At 48.1% G+C, this 14,401-nt stretch overlaps 2 protein-coding genes across 10 annotated transcripts in view; both read right to left on the bottom strand.

The window, feature by feature from the left end:
- The window catches only part of LOC146287699 (polymerase delta-interacting protein 2-like), an 8,989-nt gene extending 8,776 nt beyond the window's left edge, over positions 1-213 (bottom strand). For 6 of the 7 annotated variants that reach the window (XM_084697542.1, XM_084697544.1, XM_084697540.1 and 3 more), the window contains exon 1: positions 13-212. In XM_084697542.1, the coding sequence (XP_084553668.1) occupies positions 13-185 (173 nt within the window). In that variant the 5' untranslated portion in view covers positions 186-212. Of the gene's footprint in view, positions 1-12 lie in introns of all 7 variants that reach the window. The other variant, XM_084697545.1, reaches the window with a different exon arrangement.
- Positions 214-439: 226 nt separating this feature from the next.
- Positions 440-9,831, bottom strand: LOC146287698 (uncharacterized). 3 transcript variants are annotated; one of them, XM_084697534.1, is made up of 10 exons: positions 9,600-9,830; positions 8,571-9,378; positions 4,113-4,191; positions 3,174-3,812; positions 2,898-2,960; positions 2,648-2,705; positions 2,368-2,511; positions 2,070-2,190; positions 1,537-1,688; positions 440-1,302 (listed from the first exon to the last, which is right to left on the bottom strand). In XM_084697534.1, the coding sequence occupies exons 2-10, from the start codon at positions 9,210-9,212 to the stop codon at positions 1,176-1,178; spliced, it is 2,025 nt and encodes a 674-aa protein (XP_084553660.1). In that variant the 5' UTR covers positions 9,213-9,378; positions 9,600-9,830; the 3' UTR covers positions 440-1,175. The 3 variants fall into 3 exon arrangements, with proteins under 3 accessions (XP_084553660.1, XP_084553661.1, XP_084553662.1); XM_084697535.1 differs by having other exon boundaries at positions 8,571-9,323; XM_084697536.1 differs by lacking the exon at positions 2,898-2,960 and having other exon boundaries at positions 9,600-9,831.
- Between the last annotated feature and the right edge of the window lie 4,570 nt (positions 9,832-14,401).

The following is a 14,401-nucleotide window of genomic DNA, read 5'->3' as shown; positions in this document are numbered from 1 at the left end:
TGCAACGCTTACCTTGACGACATAAAGCGTTTCTGTTGAACGCTGAACAATCCACATGTCGAACAGGATATAGTAGGTCCAGTATGTCTACTGGTTAAATCTACATTTAATACCCTAATTGTGTTTTTTCTACTGTATTTGCTAACACTGGACAGTAACGTCCGACGTATGACACACGCCGCCATCTTTGTTTAGGTAATGCTAGCAAAGTTTCTTCTTCGTTAAATTTGATTGACAGATCACATCCAACTTGAAGGTGCGTATACCGCCATCTACTGGGCCAGAGTGTGGAGAGGAATTCCACCAACAGATCTCAGAAGTGCAAACTTACTCGTGATTGCGTATTTGCGTTGCTACAGTACTTGGGTACTGACTTTCAGCGTTGTAGTCTATGGAAGGCAAGTACGTTTTCACGTTTTACAATAATTGGAGCACAGACCAAAGTGATTTATGATTTATTAATGTGAAATAAAAGAACACAATTTCTACATTTCGTTTCTTGTCGGTCGTTTTATCTCTGATGTCATTGTAAGAGCCAGAAATCATAAACATATTTATGCTTGAGACATAATACGTTTAACAGAAAAAATTATACTTTGTGTAACCGACCAATGAACGTCTTACCATTTCACATTGTCTAATAGTGTTCTACAAGTTTAATGCGATACCAGATGGTATTCACAACTTATAACCTGAATGCTTTAAATATACGTGGGAGTGGGTAAATGTATGTTTATTTTGAGACAGGTAGTTAACCTTTAACCCACAAATCTATTTTACCAATATCGGTCAAGAGGCTGAGACCAGGAGGCGATACTATATCAAGAACTGTGTAGTATACAAAACTATACATTTTATTTCCAGATTCACACATTCAATTACACATGCAATACCTCGTTATTTCAAACGAGGCAATTTCACATCCTATTTACAGCACATGGCGTTCTCGCAAAATTCAATAGAGTTGTAAATCCGGTGTACAATTTACAATAGTAATATTGTAAACAACAACAATCGTAAATGTCAACAGTGATGATCAGCAAGAAATCTAAGATAGCGGGATCACTGGACGGAGCTATCCGTCACAGACGCAGCAGTGGTGAGAGAGAGCTTCACTTTCCGGTAGCGGTTGCGGTAGCGGTAGCTAGAAAGAGGATGGGGTTGGTTTGTTTTGATCACTCGAACCTCTTCAGGTGGTTGTAGAGGGACTGCACGTAGGTGAACACACACATGGGGTCAGGCTTGTTCCCCATCACCAGCATGTCCTCCACCTCGATCAGTCTCACACAGTCAGCCTGTTCTCTGACGCAGGGAAGAATAGGGAATGGAACATGGAAACGCACATCTGTAGTATACTACTAAATACTAGTATTATAGTACTAGTACTATACCATTAAGTATATATGCATATACTAGTCCTAAGTAATACTATACTAAACATTAAGTAAAATACTGTTATGCCTGAATAATATACACACAAACACACACTTTGTGTCTCACACATTCTGACACACAAACTCTGAACCACACACTTACTCTGCTGTGGTAAAGGCAACTTCGAAGTTGTGTTTCCTGTTGGCCGGGTTCAGTGTGTTGTAGTCAAACTCCAGAGGGAAGAATGAGTGGACCAGGGCACAGAAGGCCATGCCATCACACCAGCTGGAGGAGTAGTTCTGGAGGTCTATGTTCTGGGAGAAGCCAATGCCAAAACAGATCACTGATTAGAACCTGCCACCTCTTCATCTGCAGCCAAATGCTCTAATGCAGGGGTGTCACATCCTGGTCCTCAGGGCACCTTGTTCTGTATGTTTTAGATGTTTTCCTGCTCCAACACACCTGATTCAAATCCCCTGAGGACCAGGATTGGAGAACCCTGCTCTAATGTCATGACTTATCCCACTCTCTTTTTGAAAACGGCAAAGCTGCCCCCCCACACAAACACACACACACCTTTTATCAAGAAAATTATATTTTCTGACCGCAGTTATGCATAAAAAAGCTGTTGCACCCACATTTGAAAACAACCCTACTCCCCTGACCAGGAAGTCCTCTCTTCTGGTTTTGCTCACCTGATAGCCGATGGTTTTAGAGCGACACCACTCCAGCAGGACCTGCTTGATGCTGCTGGCGCTGGACATACCGAAACTCTGCGAGCGCTTCAGTTTGGGCCTGGAGTCCTGAGCCTGGGGCCTGGGGAACACAGGGGGAACAGCTCACACTGGAACACCACTGGACCTCAGCACGGCAGGGGCTTGAATGACCGTGTGGTGTTTTAATGGGGAGGGAGTGAGGGTGTATGAGGGAGGGAAGGTGTAGGAGGTAGAGTGTAGGAGGGAGGGCGTCTGAAAGCGTGAGGGCGCTGCCTACCTGCCTGGCTCAGAGTCCAGCTTCTCAAAAACGGCTCGTTTGGCCTGCGTCCCGCTGGAGCGAGGCAGTGTCTGGGACCTCGTTAGCTCTCTCCTGCGCTCCACACCAACACCACTCAGAGACGGGCTCACTGCTCCCTGCACCCTGCAGCACACACAAACACACACATTACCCTGCAGTACACATACACATTGTACCCTGTGTAGTGACACGATATGGACCCTGTGTAGTGACACGATATGGACCCTGTGTAGTGACACGATATGGCGGGGGGACTCACTTCTTGCTGATTCCCGGGGAGAAGCCAGAGTTCCCCACAGATCTGGATGGTAGTATTTCTACGTAGAGGACAAAAGATAAGTTATCACCCTTATCATGCTAATATCAACGCTAGGCTAATACAGAGGCTAGACTAGGCTAGTGTAAAGGCTATGCTCCTGCAGAGGCTGGTAGAAGCTAAGCTAATATAGAGCTTAGGCAAAGGTAAAGGCTAGGCCTATGTAGAGGCTAGGCTAGGTGTGTTATCTTACCTGTTGACTGAGGAAAGCTCACGCTTCGTTTAAGACCTGGACTGGATGTCATGAGAGTGGGGCCTTCTCACACAGACAGGAAGTGTGTGCACAAGGTAGAGAAATGAAGAGGGTAGGCCAAGTCAGAAAGACAAATGGACAGAACATGGAAAAAAGGAAAGAAGGATTTTTGAAAAGATGAGAGTAGCCATGTGGACTGGTGAAAAAAGGACAGACAAAAGAAGTACAGCAAGACGATAGACATGAGAAGAGGTATGTTATTTACATATCACTCACCACGTTTAAAAGGATATTCCCCCGGTTTGAGAGCAGCTGTATCTGGTGAGGTCCATGCAGGAGACTGGGGAAGAGAGGTTAGAGGCTGGGGAGGAGAGGTTAGAGGCTGGGGAGGGGAGGTTAGAGGCTGGGGAGGGGAGGTGAGAGGCTGGGTAGGGGAGGAGAGAGGCTGGGGAGGGGAGGAGAGAGGCTGGGGAGAGAAGGTTAGAGGCTGAGGAGGGGAGGTGAGAGGCTGGGGAGGGGAGGTTAGAGGCTGGGGAGGGGAGGTGAGAGGCTGGAGAATGGAGGTTGGAGGATGGGTAGGAGAGGTGAGAGGCTGGGGAGGGAAGGATAGAGGCTGGGTAGGAGAGTCTAGAGGCAGGGTAGGAAAGGTTAGAGGCTGGGTAGGGGAGGATAGAGTCTGGGGAGGGGAGGATAGAGTCTGGGGAGGGAAGACTAGAGGCTGGGGACCAGAGCTAAGAGGCTGGGCTGTGCTGGGGCTGGGGGGTGAGGCTTGTCCGGGGCTTGGGGGAGGGTCGAGGCTGATCTTGGTAATGGCAGTAAGAGGGAGATGAGGTCTGGTCTGGACCACTGCTGAATGGTCCTGGGACACCTCGCTGTCCACCAATGATCTCTCTCGCTGTGACCTCAAAGAGCTCTCTGATTGGATAGGAGACACAGGAAGAATGTATGTATGAGATTCCAGCTGGCAGACTGAACATACAATGTTTAGGGTTAGGATTGTAGAAGATTATCGTTAAGGTTGATTATAGATGCTGGCCTGTGGATATTTAGGTTGGTTACAGGCGCTAAATCTTTGGGCATGTAAGTTAGTTGTAGGTGCTGATCTGTGGGCATCTGAGAAGCCTTGTTGCTTGTGAAAAGGGCATTATGGAGTAGTTACCATCTTCTTTGATTGTGTGTACGTGTGTGTGTGTGTGTGTGTGTGTGTGTTGTTACCCAGCCTGGTGTGACCCCCGTTCTCCTGGGCCGTGGTGGAGGAGATGCTCTCTCGCTCTGCAGCTGTCACATCAACGCCCTGAGGACAGAACGGAAGCTTCAACACAGAGTCAACATCACAACATCGCTATGACAACACACATGTTGAGGAGCTCTCATGCATTTGGCTTCCTCCATCAGTAGGTTCTGTATCTATGCTGTGTGTGTGTGTGTGTGTGTGTGTGTGCGTGTTTGTGGGGGGGAAGGTTCATCAAAGTGGAAGCAGCAAAGGGCCTAAAATGGAACTAGTAACATTAGATGCCTTAGATGGCCTGTTGACCCAGCTGGTGTGTGTAGTGACACCTTGTGGACAAACATGGCAGTGCAGCCTAGACTCTAAGGGAATTCATTCAGAGCCCAGGGTGATATTAGCTGAATCCTTCCTTCTACCTCCTACTCCAGTGTGTCTGGGCTCCAGATCAGGGCTCTCACTCTCAGCCTAATCCTGCTCTGTAATGCAGGTCTCACTCTGCTCCTCTGCCTATTTTAGGTTTCGTAATTAGTCTCCACCCCCTCACCCCCCACCCCTCCGACCCCCCCGACCCCCCCGGAGCCTCCATCATCCCAGTCCCCCCCCCCTCTACCTCCTAATATAGCCCTGAACGGAGGCCTTTGAAATCTGTTTGAGTTATTGGTGCAGCTAACCCCGGTCTGCCCTGTCTACCCTCTCCCTACCCTGTCTACCCCTCTCCTGTCTACCTCTCTCCTGTCTACCCCTCTCCCTCTCCTGTCTACCCCTCTCCCTCTCCTGTCTACCCCTCTCCCTCTCCTGTCTACCCCTCTCCTGTCTACCCCTCTCCCTCTCCTGTCTACCCCTCTCCCTCTCCTGTCTACCCCTCTCCCTCTCCTGTCTACCCCTCTCCTGTCTACCCCTCTCCCTCTCCTGTCTACCCCTCTCCCTCTCCTGTCTACCCCTCTCCCTCTCCTGTCTACCCCTCTCCCTACCCTGTCTACCCCTCTCCTGTCTACCTCTCTCCTGTCTACCCCTCTCCCTCTCCTGTCTACCCCTCTCCCTCTCCTGTCTACCCCTCTCCCTCTCCTGTCTACCCCTCTCCCTCTCCTGTCTACCCCTCTCCTGTCTACCCCTCTCCCTCTCCTGTCTACCCCTCTCCTGTCTACCCCTCTCCCTCTCCTGTCTACCCCTCTCCTGTCTACCCCTCTCCCTCTCCTGTCTACCCCTCTCCCTCTCCTGTCTACCCCTCTCCCTCTCCTGTCTACCCCTCTCCTGTCTACCCCTCTCCCTCTCCTGTCTACCCCTCTCCCTCTCCTGTCTACCCCTCTCCCTCTCCTGTCTACCCCTCTCCCTCTCCTGTCTACCCCTCTCCTGTCTACCCCTCTCCCTCTCCTGTCTACCCCTCTCCCTCTCCTGTCTACCCCTCTCCCTCTCCTGTCTACCCCTCTCCCTCTCCTGGATCCCCTTGGCTTTACTAAGGTATGGTACTGTCTGTCTGTGACTGCCAGCCACAGAGCTTCTGCTGATTCCTCCTCTCATGGAGTTAGAAGTAGCAGGGATTAGCACTGGCCGTGATGTCAGGGCTCCCCTGACATCCCCATGTCACTGTCACTGTCTGCAGGACCTCACCCATGATCTCTTCATCCCACTCATCAATCCCTGTCAAGCTCTCAGCCCTCTATCTCAGTCCTCTATCCATCTCAACCCCCTATCTCTCTATCTCAGCCCTCTATCTCAGTCCTCTATCCATCTCAACCCCCTATCTCTCTATCTCAGCCCTCTATCTCAGTCCTCTATCCATCTCAACCCCCTATCTCTCTATCTCAGCCCTCTATCTCAGTCCTCTATCCATCTCAACCCCATATCTCTCTATCTCAGCCCTCTATCTCAGTCCTCTATCCATCTCAACCCCATATCTCTCTATCTCAGCCCTCTATCTCAGTCCTCTATCCATCTCAACCCCCTATCTCTCTATCTCAGCCCTCTATCTCAGTCCTCTATCCATCTCAACCCCCTATCTCTCTATCTCAGCCCTCTATCTCAGTCCTCTATCCATCTCAACCCCCTATCTCTCTATCTCAGCCCTCTATCTCAGTCCTCTATCCATCTCAACCCCCTATCTCTCTATCTCAGCCCTCTATCTCAGTCCTCTATCCATCTCAACCCCCTATCTCTCTATCTCAGCCCTCTATCTCAGTCCTCTATCCATCTCAACCCCCTATCTCTCTATCTCAGCCCTCTATCTCAGTCCTCTATCCATCTCAACCCCCTATTTCTCTATCTCAGCCCTCTATCTCAGTCCTCTATCCATCTCAACCCCCTATCTCTCTATCTCAGCCCTCTATCTCAGTCCTCTATCCATCTCAACCCCCTATCTCTCTATCTCAGCCCTCTATCTCAGTCCTCTATCCATCTCAACCCCATATCTCTCTATCTCAGCCCTCTATCTCAGTCCTCTATCCATCTCAACCCCCTATCTCTCTATCTCAGCCCTCTATCTCAGTCCTCTATCCATCTCAAACCCCTATCTCTCTATCTCAGCCCTCTATCTCAGTCCTCTATCCATCTCAACCCCCTATCTCTCTATCTCAGCCCTCTATCTCAGTCCTCTATCCATCTCAACCCCTTATCTCTCTATCTCAGCCCTCTATCTCAGTCCTCTATCCATCTCAACCCCTTATCTCTCTATCTCAGCCCTTTATCTTTCATTGGCACATTTGCACAGACACACACACAAACACACACACACACATAGAAACAGGCACACATAGAAACAGACACACATAGACACTGAGAGGGGCTCACTTAGGATCAGGGCTGACACTAGGGTTGACATCAGAGGTGTGGAATGTTGGCATGGTGTGTGTTTCAAGAGGGGAACAGCTGGCAGGGTTAGTGTGTGTGTGTGTGTTCTGTCTGTGTGTGCGTGTCTCTGTGTGTGTGTCTCTGTGTGCGTGTCTCTGTGTGTGTGTCTCTATGTTTGTGAGTGTGTATATGTGTGTGTAGGATACTGACAGTCTGAATTCAACTTCAGGGAGCGTCTGGGCAGGGATTGGTTGACAGACCAATCCCTCATGCGCTGCACTTCAGATAACACTTTCTGGACCTCTGGCTCCTTTAAGGTCAGGAGGCAGGCTTCCCTGTCTGTGTGTGTGTGTGTGTGTTTGTTCATGCAAGTACATGACCATGTATTGAATGTGTAGTAAGTTCCCTCTTGCTCTATGATGAACAGTGAGTGGATGAGGGCAGAGCTAAAGGTCTGACTGCTGATCATCCATGTTTCTTCCATCGACACAACAGAAGATGCTTCTCAGTGAAAAAGGATCCCCACAATCTCCCTGACCCTAAATCCCTACCCCAACCTTTGACCCCTGACCCCTGAACCTTCCCTATCCCCTATCCCAATCCATACCCTAACCTGCATGTGGCTCAACGATTGTCTCCGTCATCAAACAGCATCCACCCTGAAACTCAACATTCTCATGTTTTTCTCAGCCTCTACACCCCTCTTCGTGGGCTGTGGTGGTACAGCCCGTGCTACCACTGTACAACATGGATTAGCCCATACCCCGGCTGAGGGAAACTCCCATGACTGCAACTTCGTCATGGAATAATGGAAAACTCAGGGTTGGGTTTGTCTCACCTCTCCCCAGTTCTGTTTTTATACGTTCATGGCTGCATGATGTCACACTTCAGGGTAAAGTGGGAATGTGATGCTATAAAAATCCACTCAGTATGCAGGGCTGTGCTGGCGCACATACACACCCAAACACACATACACACCCAAACACACATACACACACAAACACACATACACACACAAACACACATACACACACAAACACACATACACACACAAACACACATACACACACAAACACACATACACACACAAACACACATACACACACAAACACACATACACACACAAACACACATACACACATACACACGTACACACACAAACACACGTACACACATACGTACAGACACGCTCTCTCTTTCTCTCTCTCCATCCCCCTTGGGTAGCTATAAAAAGCGAGGCTCATTGTAAAAGGCAAGTGGGCATCTTTAAATCCCTGCTCTCGAGCCCTGAGCGTGGCTAGCCCTCACCAGGGGAGGTCAACGCCCCCAGAGGAACTAGACCCAGAACCAGGGCCATCAATCAGACCAGAATTCCAAAAATACATGTGCCCTTTCGGGGGGGGGGGTGAACTTAGAGGGCTGGAGGCACTAGGGAGAGAGGGGGGGAGAGAGAAAGGGAGAGGTAGAAGTAGAGTGAGTAAGTGAGTGGTGAAAGAGAGAGAGAGAGAGAGAGAGAGAGAGAGAGAGAGAGAGAGAGAGAGAGAGAGAGAGAGAGAGAGAGAAAGAGAAAGAGAGAGAAAGAGATAGAAGGGGTACACATCCCAAATTCAGGTGAGGTCATATCTCTAGTCAGGTTAGGCTCAGGTGACATCCATACTCACGTTGGACAGAGTCCGAGACAAGTGGGCTGACAAGGCAGGAGATGATGGGTGGGTACTGGAACTGGGACCGAGTCCAGAACCAGAACGCAGTCCTGTTCTCCAGGGGAGTTCTGACCCTGAGAAAGCTGGGAGGGTGGAGGCTGCTTGACTGGGCTGGCTGCTACCGACAAAGCCCAGGGGAGAGGAGCCAACCTGGGGCTGTGGCTGTGGCTGTACCTGGGGTTGTGGTTGTGGCTGGGCCTGGGGCTGTGGCTGGGCCTGGGACTGTGCCTGGGGCTGTGGCTGGGCCTGGGACTGGTTGACTCCATGCCCCTCTCCCATCCTCTCCCCCCCCCCCAGAGGGCTCTTTTCAACCGGTGCCCCAGCCAGAGCCTCCACCAGGCGGGTAAGAGTCTCCAGCTGCCCCCGGAGCTGCTGGTTCTCCTGCTGCAGCAGAGTCACAGCCTCCAGCAGTGGAGCGCTGGTCCTGCAGGCCTCCTCCACCCTCCGCTCCATCCCCCGCTTGAACGCACTCACGTCCACGTGCACCTCACTCACAGCCGCACGCAGCGTCGCCTCGAAGCGCCCTAGAGCCTCGCACACCGTCTCCTCGCGTGCACCTGCGGCGGGCAGCGCTACCTCCAGGCCAAGGGGGGCGTCCATGATGGCTGCCCCAGGGTAGAGTCAACTGGTGGGGGAGCTCAGTCTCCTAACCCTCCTCTGCTTCTGAGCTTCACTCCCTCCTGCGTTGAGAATCAGAGGCACTCTGCAGGCCTTCAGGAGAGGAGTAGGGTGTTGACAGGTGTGAGGGGTTGACAGTGGGACGGGCCTGAAGACAGATTCCCCAGCCGCCAAGCCATTAAAACCCCATCATCATTATACTTTACATACGAGGGTTCTCAATCACAAATGACTACTGCTGTTAGCGACAAGCTCTTGCCAACGGGACGCATGCTAAATGATATCCCGGGGCAATGAAAGATTACCAAACAAACAGTTTGACAAGGCAACAACACACAAAAACTGTCAGAGATGTAACGTTTTACGTACCACCGATGCTGTGGGTCGTCTAGCTGAGCTGGGTGAACAGTGGAGTAGTCCGGTTGTTACCTGAGCTGGTGTGAACTGAGCTGGTCTCGACTGTAAGGACTGTAGAGAGAGAGAGAGTGTGTGTGTGTGTGTGTGAGAGAGTCTGTGTGTGAGAGAGAGAGTGTGTGGGAGAGTCTGTGTGTGAGAGAGTGTGTGTGGGAGTATGGGAGCCCTTGCTTTCCTGCTGCCCTTCTTAAAGCAGCAGGAGACTGAGCAGGTTGATCTCAGTGTCTGGGTTGTGCGGGGGAAGGGAAAGTAAAAGGGGAGGGAACCGTACCCACCCCCACCCCCACCCCCCCTCACCCACCCCCCTCACCCCCCCCCCCCCCCACACACACACACACCCCCCACCCCCCCTCAACTGTCCTCCCGCCTCAGTCTCTCTTTCTACTGATGGGCCAACTTGTGGAAAAGTAAAAGAGAGAGCGAAAGAGAGAGAATTGGAAAAAGGCGAAAGAGAGGGAGATAGAGAGACTATAGAGGGTGTGTTGACATCATCAAGGCTGGTATGTATGAAACAGTAAGCATTAGATGTGAGACATGAAAGGGGGTGGCAAGCCCAAACCAGTTGTAACTCCAGGAAAAAAGACAACCGGTGTTAGCCTAGCTCTGTGTTAGCCTACATCTACACGGTCTCTGGCAGCCAAGCGTTGTGCTAGCCTAGGACTGTAAAAAAACTAGACTTGTGTTAGCATAGCACTGCATTAGCCTAGTCCTGTTTTAGCCTACCCCAGTGAAAATACAACAAAATACAGTAAAAAAAAAAAAAAAAGCTGTGCATGGCTTTGTTTGATCTGCGATACGATGAACAGTGCAGTTAAAAGGTCTATTGTTGATTGTTCGTGTTTGTTAAGACAGTGACATCATGGTTGTCATGACAGCCCCACTATCAAGAATCCAAAACAGTGTGCAGCTGAGGTAATCACACGTTATCCGTTATCAGACAGGAAGTGAAGCGGGCGGGCGGGGGGGGGGGGGGGAGTCATAAAGGCAGGAGAAAGTGAGAAAGTGATTTATTACGTGAGGTATTGCAGTGTTGTTGCCGTCGACGATCCAACTCAAACATTCATAGCCTCGACCACGTATTTTAAACACCAGTTAGTCTTAATATATAATCATGTATATTATACATACTGTTGGCCAGTACTTACATACTTAAATACATTCAGTTATTCAAAAGAGAGAGCAGGGGTCCCCAGCCTGGAGGCTGTAGAGCTAAACGCATTCATCGTTTTGCTACAAACCCTCTCAAATTGATTTAGATTTTGAATATAATGATTAAAACAGGTGTGTTGAAGTCAGGTTGTGGCAGTGCTGCTCTCTGCTGGTCGACTAGAAACACTACGTCCAGCTCTCTGCTGGTCGACTAACTACATTCAGCTCTCTGCTCCTCCAATTCTGTTTCCATTTTTTAAATTTAAAAGTAATAATAATAATATTAGACTATTATACAGCACATTTCTTTCAAGAATTGCAGCTCAAAGTGCTTTACATAAAATCTATTAAAAAAAACTAAGTTATGAAAGTAATAAAAGATCGACATTATTAATAAACGGGCTACGATTATGTCAAACAATCATGTCATGAACATGGATTCGAAATTCAAGACTGAATACACAGACATCGCCAGTTACAATATACTATCTGGTGGACACCAGGTAATTTTTCTTTTCACATGAATGTAGTAGAGCTGTTTGGAGTAAAGCCCCCTCAAGTTAACTGTATTTCTGGACCCAACCCTCGAGGATTAGCTGGGTTAGCAATTCAGCTATCCAGTATTTCTTCGTTTACATGGAAGCGAGGACAAGGCTTCAGTTGTAATGAGCTTACAGCGCCACCTGGTGGCACGGAGTTCTCACTTGCATCCCAAATCCCATACATTTGACTTTTAGTACGTTCTCCTGTTCGCTTTTTCTTGCTTATGTTTTTTTCCGTCAACTTTTTACTCCTTAAATTATTTACACAAATATTTCTACTCTCTACTTCTTACATTTTAAATCCAGGCTTGTTACTTTAGTCTTAATCTGTTTTCGTTGCCATGATCAATATTATTTCTTGTCATTCCACGCCTGTTGTTGTGTTGGGTGTGAAATACAAGTTAAGAAAGGTTAAAAAAAGGGAAACAAAAAACACTTGTGTAGTGTTGTGTTCGAAACAAAAGTTTGATTTTTTTTTCTTCTAAAGGTTGAAAAATATATATTTTAAAGTTATAAAAAAGACTTCTACAAAAGTGAAAATGTTGTGTCGTGTTCAAAACAAAACTTAAGAATTTTTCTTTTCTAAAAGGTTTTGAAAAAACTAAAGGTGTAGCCAGAACTTTTACCAAAGTATTTTTAAATGAGTATCTGTACTTCAACTTTAGTGAAGGATGAGTCTACTTTTCCAATCTCTGATGGTAGTATGGACACACCTGGTCAGGAGTCAGTCTGGTCAGGAGTCACAGTCTGGTCAGGAGTCACAGTCTGGTCAGGAGTCACAGTCTGGTCAGGAGTCACAGTCTGGTCAGGAGTCACAGTCTGGTCAGGAGTCCAAGGCACAACTTCACTGACATACAATAAAGACAGCACAACAACAAAAACTCTTCTTTAAAAGGATCAAATCAGATTTATTTGTCTTTAAGGGGTGTCTGAATTCACAAGTTGCAACAAAATAATTCCTCTCAATCAATGCTTAGGTTACTTCATTTAAGAGCCCATATTAGCTTTCAGATAATAAATTCCTCAAAAAAGTCACACTACAAACAAAAAAAAAACTATATATGTATATATCAAACCAGATATATAAATATATATGAATAATCAGAATGTTATCAAAAATAACAGGAGGCAGGGAGTGTTAAAGGTTGTGAAGAAGCTGCATACAGGAAGTAACACAGCCAACAGGAACAGGAAGTAACAGCCAACAGGAAGTGACGAGGCTGGATGGTCCACGTAGGGACACAATGTTAACATACACCATACAGTTAGGGAAGTCTGAATCCCAAAGCAAAGAAGCACAGCAAACAAACTCAGATCTTGGGAGTTAGAGAGAAAAATAAATAAATATGTAGACAAATGGAGGGGAACCGACCGATAAACAAATCATATATCAAAACGTATAATTGAAATGGAGTGCTGGTTTGAGGAGGAGACATACAGCACAGTAGACTATGAGGATGTTGGGGTGAACATGCATGGACACAAGCTGGCACCTCCTCGCGTGATAATGCCCTGGTTGTCTGGAAAAATTGAGATTTCTTTGTATTCATTTTTTTTTTTTTTTTTTTTTTTTTTACACACAACCACAACCTGTAAACACTACCTGCCAACTCTGGTTTTGCGCCAAACTTGAAGGTATCACAAACAGAAGGCACTGGATACCAATTTGGTTCACTGTCCAGAGCTCCAATCCAGATCTGGACAACAGAGTGTTTGCTTGATAGTTATTTTCTTTTCTGTTTCTTTTTTTTTTGTTGCATTTCATCATCCCAGGTATAGAAATGTCCTCTCCCATTCCTTATTTGAAACCAAATCAGTTAAGAATTAAATCCACAACCCCTAACCCCCCACAACCCCTAACCCCCCCTCCCCACCACCCCCCAATAGTCCCTGGACAGGAGGGTCCGGCCCTGAATGGATATGTGAGAAATCAAAGCAGCAAAAATACCGTCAAAGTGATCCTGGGGGTGGGGGGCCCCGTTATATTCCCCCGACACACAGCTCTACGTAATGCACATCTCACAGGCAGAACACGCACACGCACACTCCACCATGCTACCGCTCCTATGGACCTGGGGTTAGGTGGTTGTGGGAAGACGTATGACATGCAGTCTGGGTTGTAAGGCATGCATCACATCCCCCGTGGCCTTCCTTAGAGGGGACTTATGCTCCACTGTGATCCCAGAAAGGGGAAACTTCCCTGGGGTCTGTAGCAGGGCAGTCCCCCTGAGGAGACACACAGGGGTAGGGGCTGGGGGGGAGGACGGCAGGTGATGAAATGGATCATCTACTGAAGGTTAGGGATCTGTGCTACAGCTGTGATTCAAAACATCAAGGGATTTCCAGTTGTTTGTCTAACCTAGACTTGGTTGACTAAAGTGCCTGACAATCTTTGGTCTACCAACCTTACAGGTTGTAATATCGCAAGCCATGTCAGAATGCATTTGGAAGAAATGAAGGTGGTGGCAGGGGGGGGGGAGATCAATGTAATGGGAAGACAGCACATCACTTCAGGTATTTCCAGAACCCATTCATGGTCACCACTCACAGTTTCATCCTCTTAAAGTAGACCTCTAAAGGCAGGCAGATATGTTCACATCATCATCAAACCCTGAGCAAAGAGAGCACGTCTCCCAAGAGGAAAAACTAAGACTTTACATTTTATGGTTGAAATATATATATATATATTCCTTAAGGAATACAAAATTAAATATGAGGATATGTGAATGCATTACAACCTTAGAAGCCTTCACTGCTGGCCACTGTGAAGGTGTCGTGGGGATATAAAGGTCTACTGCAGGTGTATTACTGGTGGTAAACACCTCGTTTGACTCCTAGTCCAATCAGCTCCCAGTTCCAACAGCGACTATAGTAGCTTTGAGCTTGGGTTTTTAATTGGAGGATGAGGGAAGTGGGGCTTCCATTTCCTCTCCATGACAGATCTCCCTGCCACGCCGTGTGGTGGTATAAAATACCAAGGTACCCACTGGAGAGAGAGAGGAGCAGAGAGGGGAGAGAACGAGAGGGGGGGGGACAGCGGGTTTGGAAGGAACGGGAGGTACAGAG

This window comes from Hypomesus nipponensis, chromosome 5, assembly GCF_054491055.1.
Source record: "Hypomesus nipponensis isolate SF chromosome 5, ASM5449105v1, whole genome shotgun sequence".
Taxonomy (NCBI): domain Eukaryota; kingdom Metazoa; phylum Chordata; class Actinopteri; order Osmeriformes; family Osmeridae; genus Hypomesus; species Hypomesus nipponensis.
Note: the sequence above shows the minus strand (reverse complement) of the source record. Positions and strands in the feature narration are given on the sequence as shown.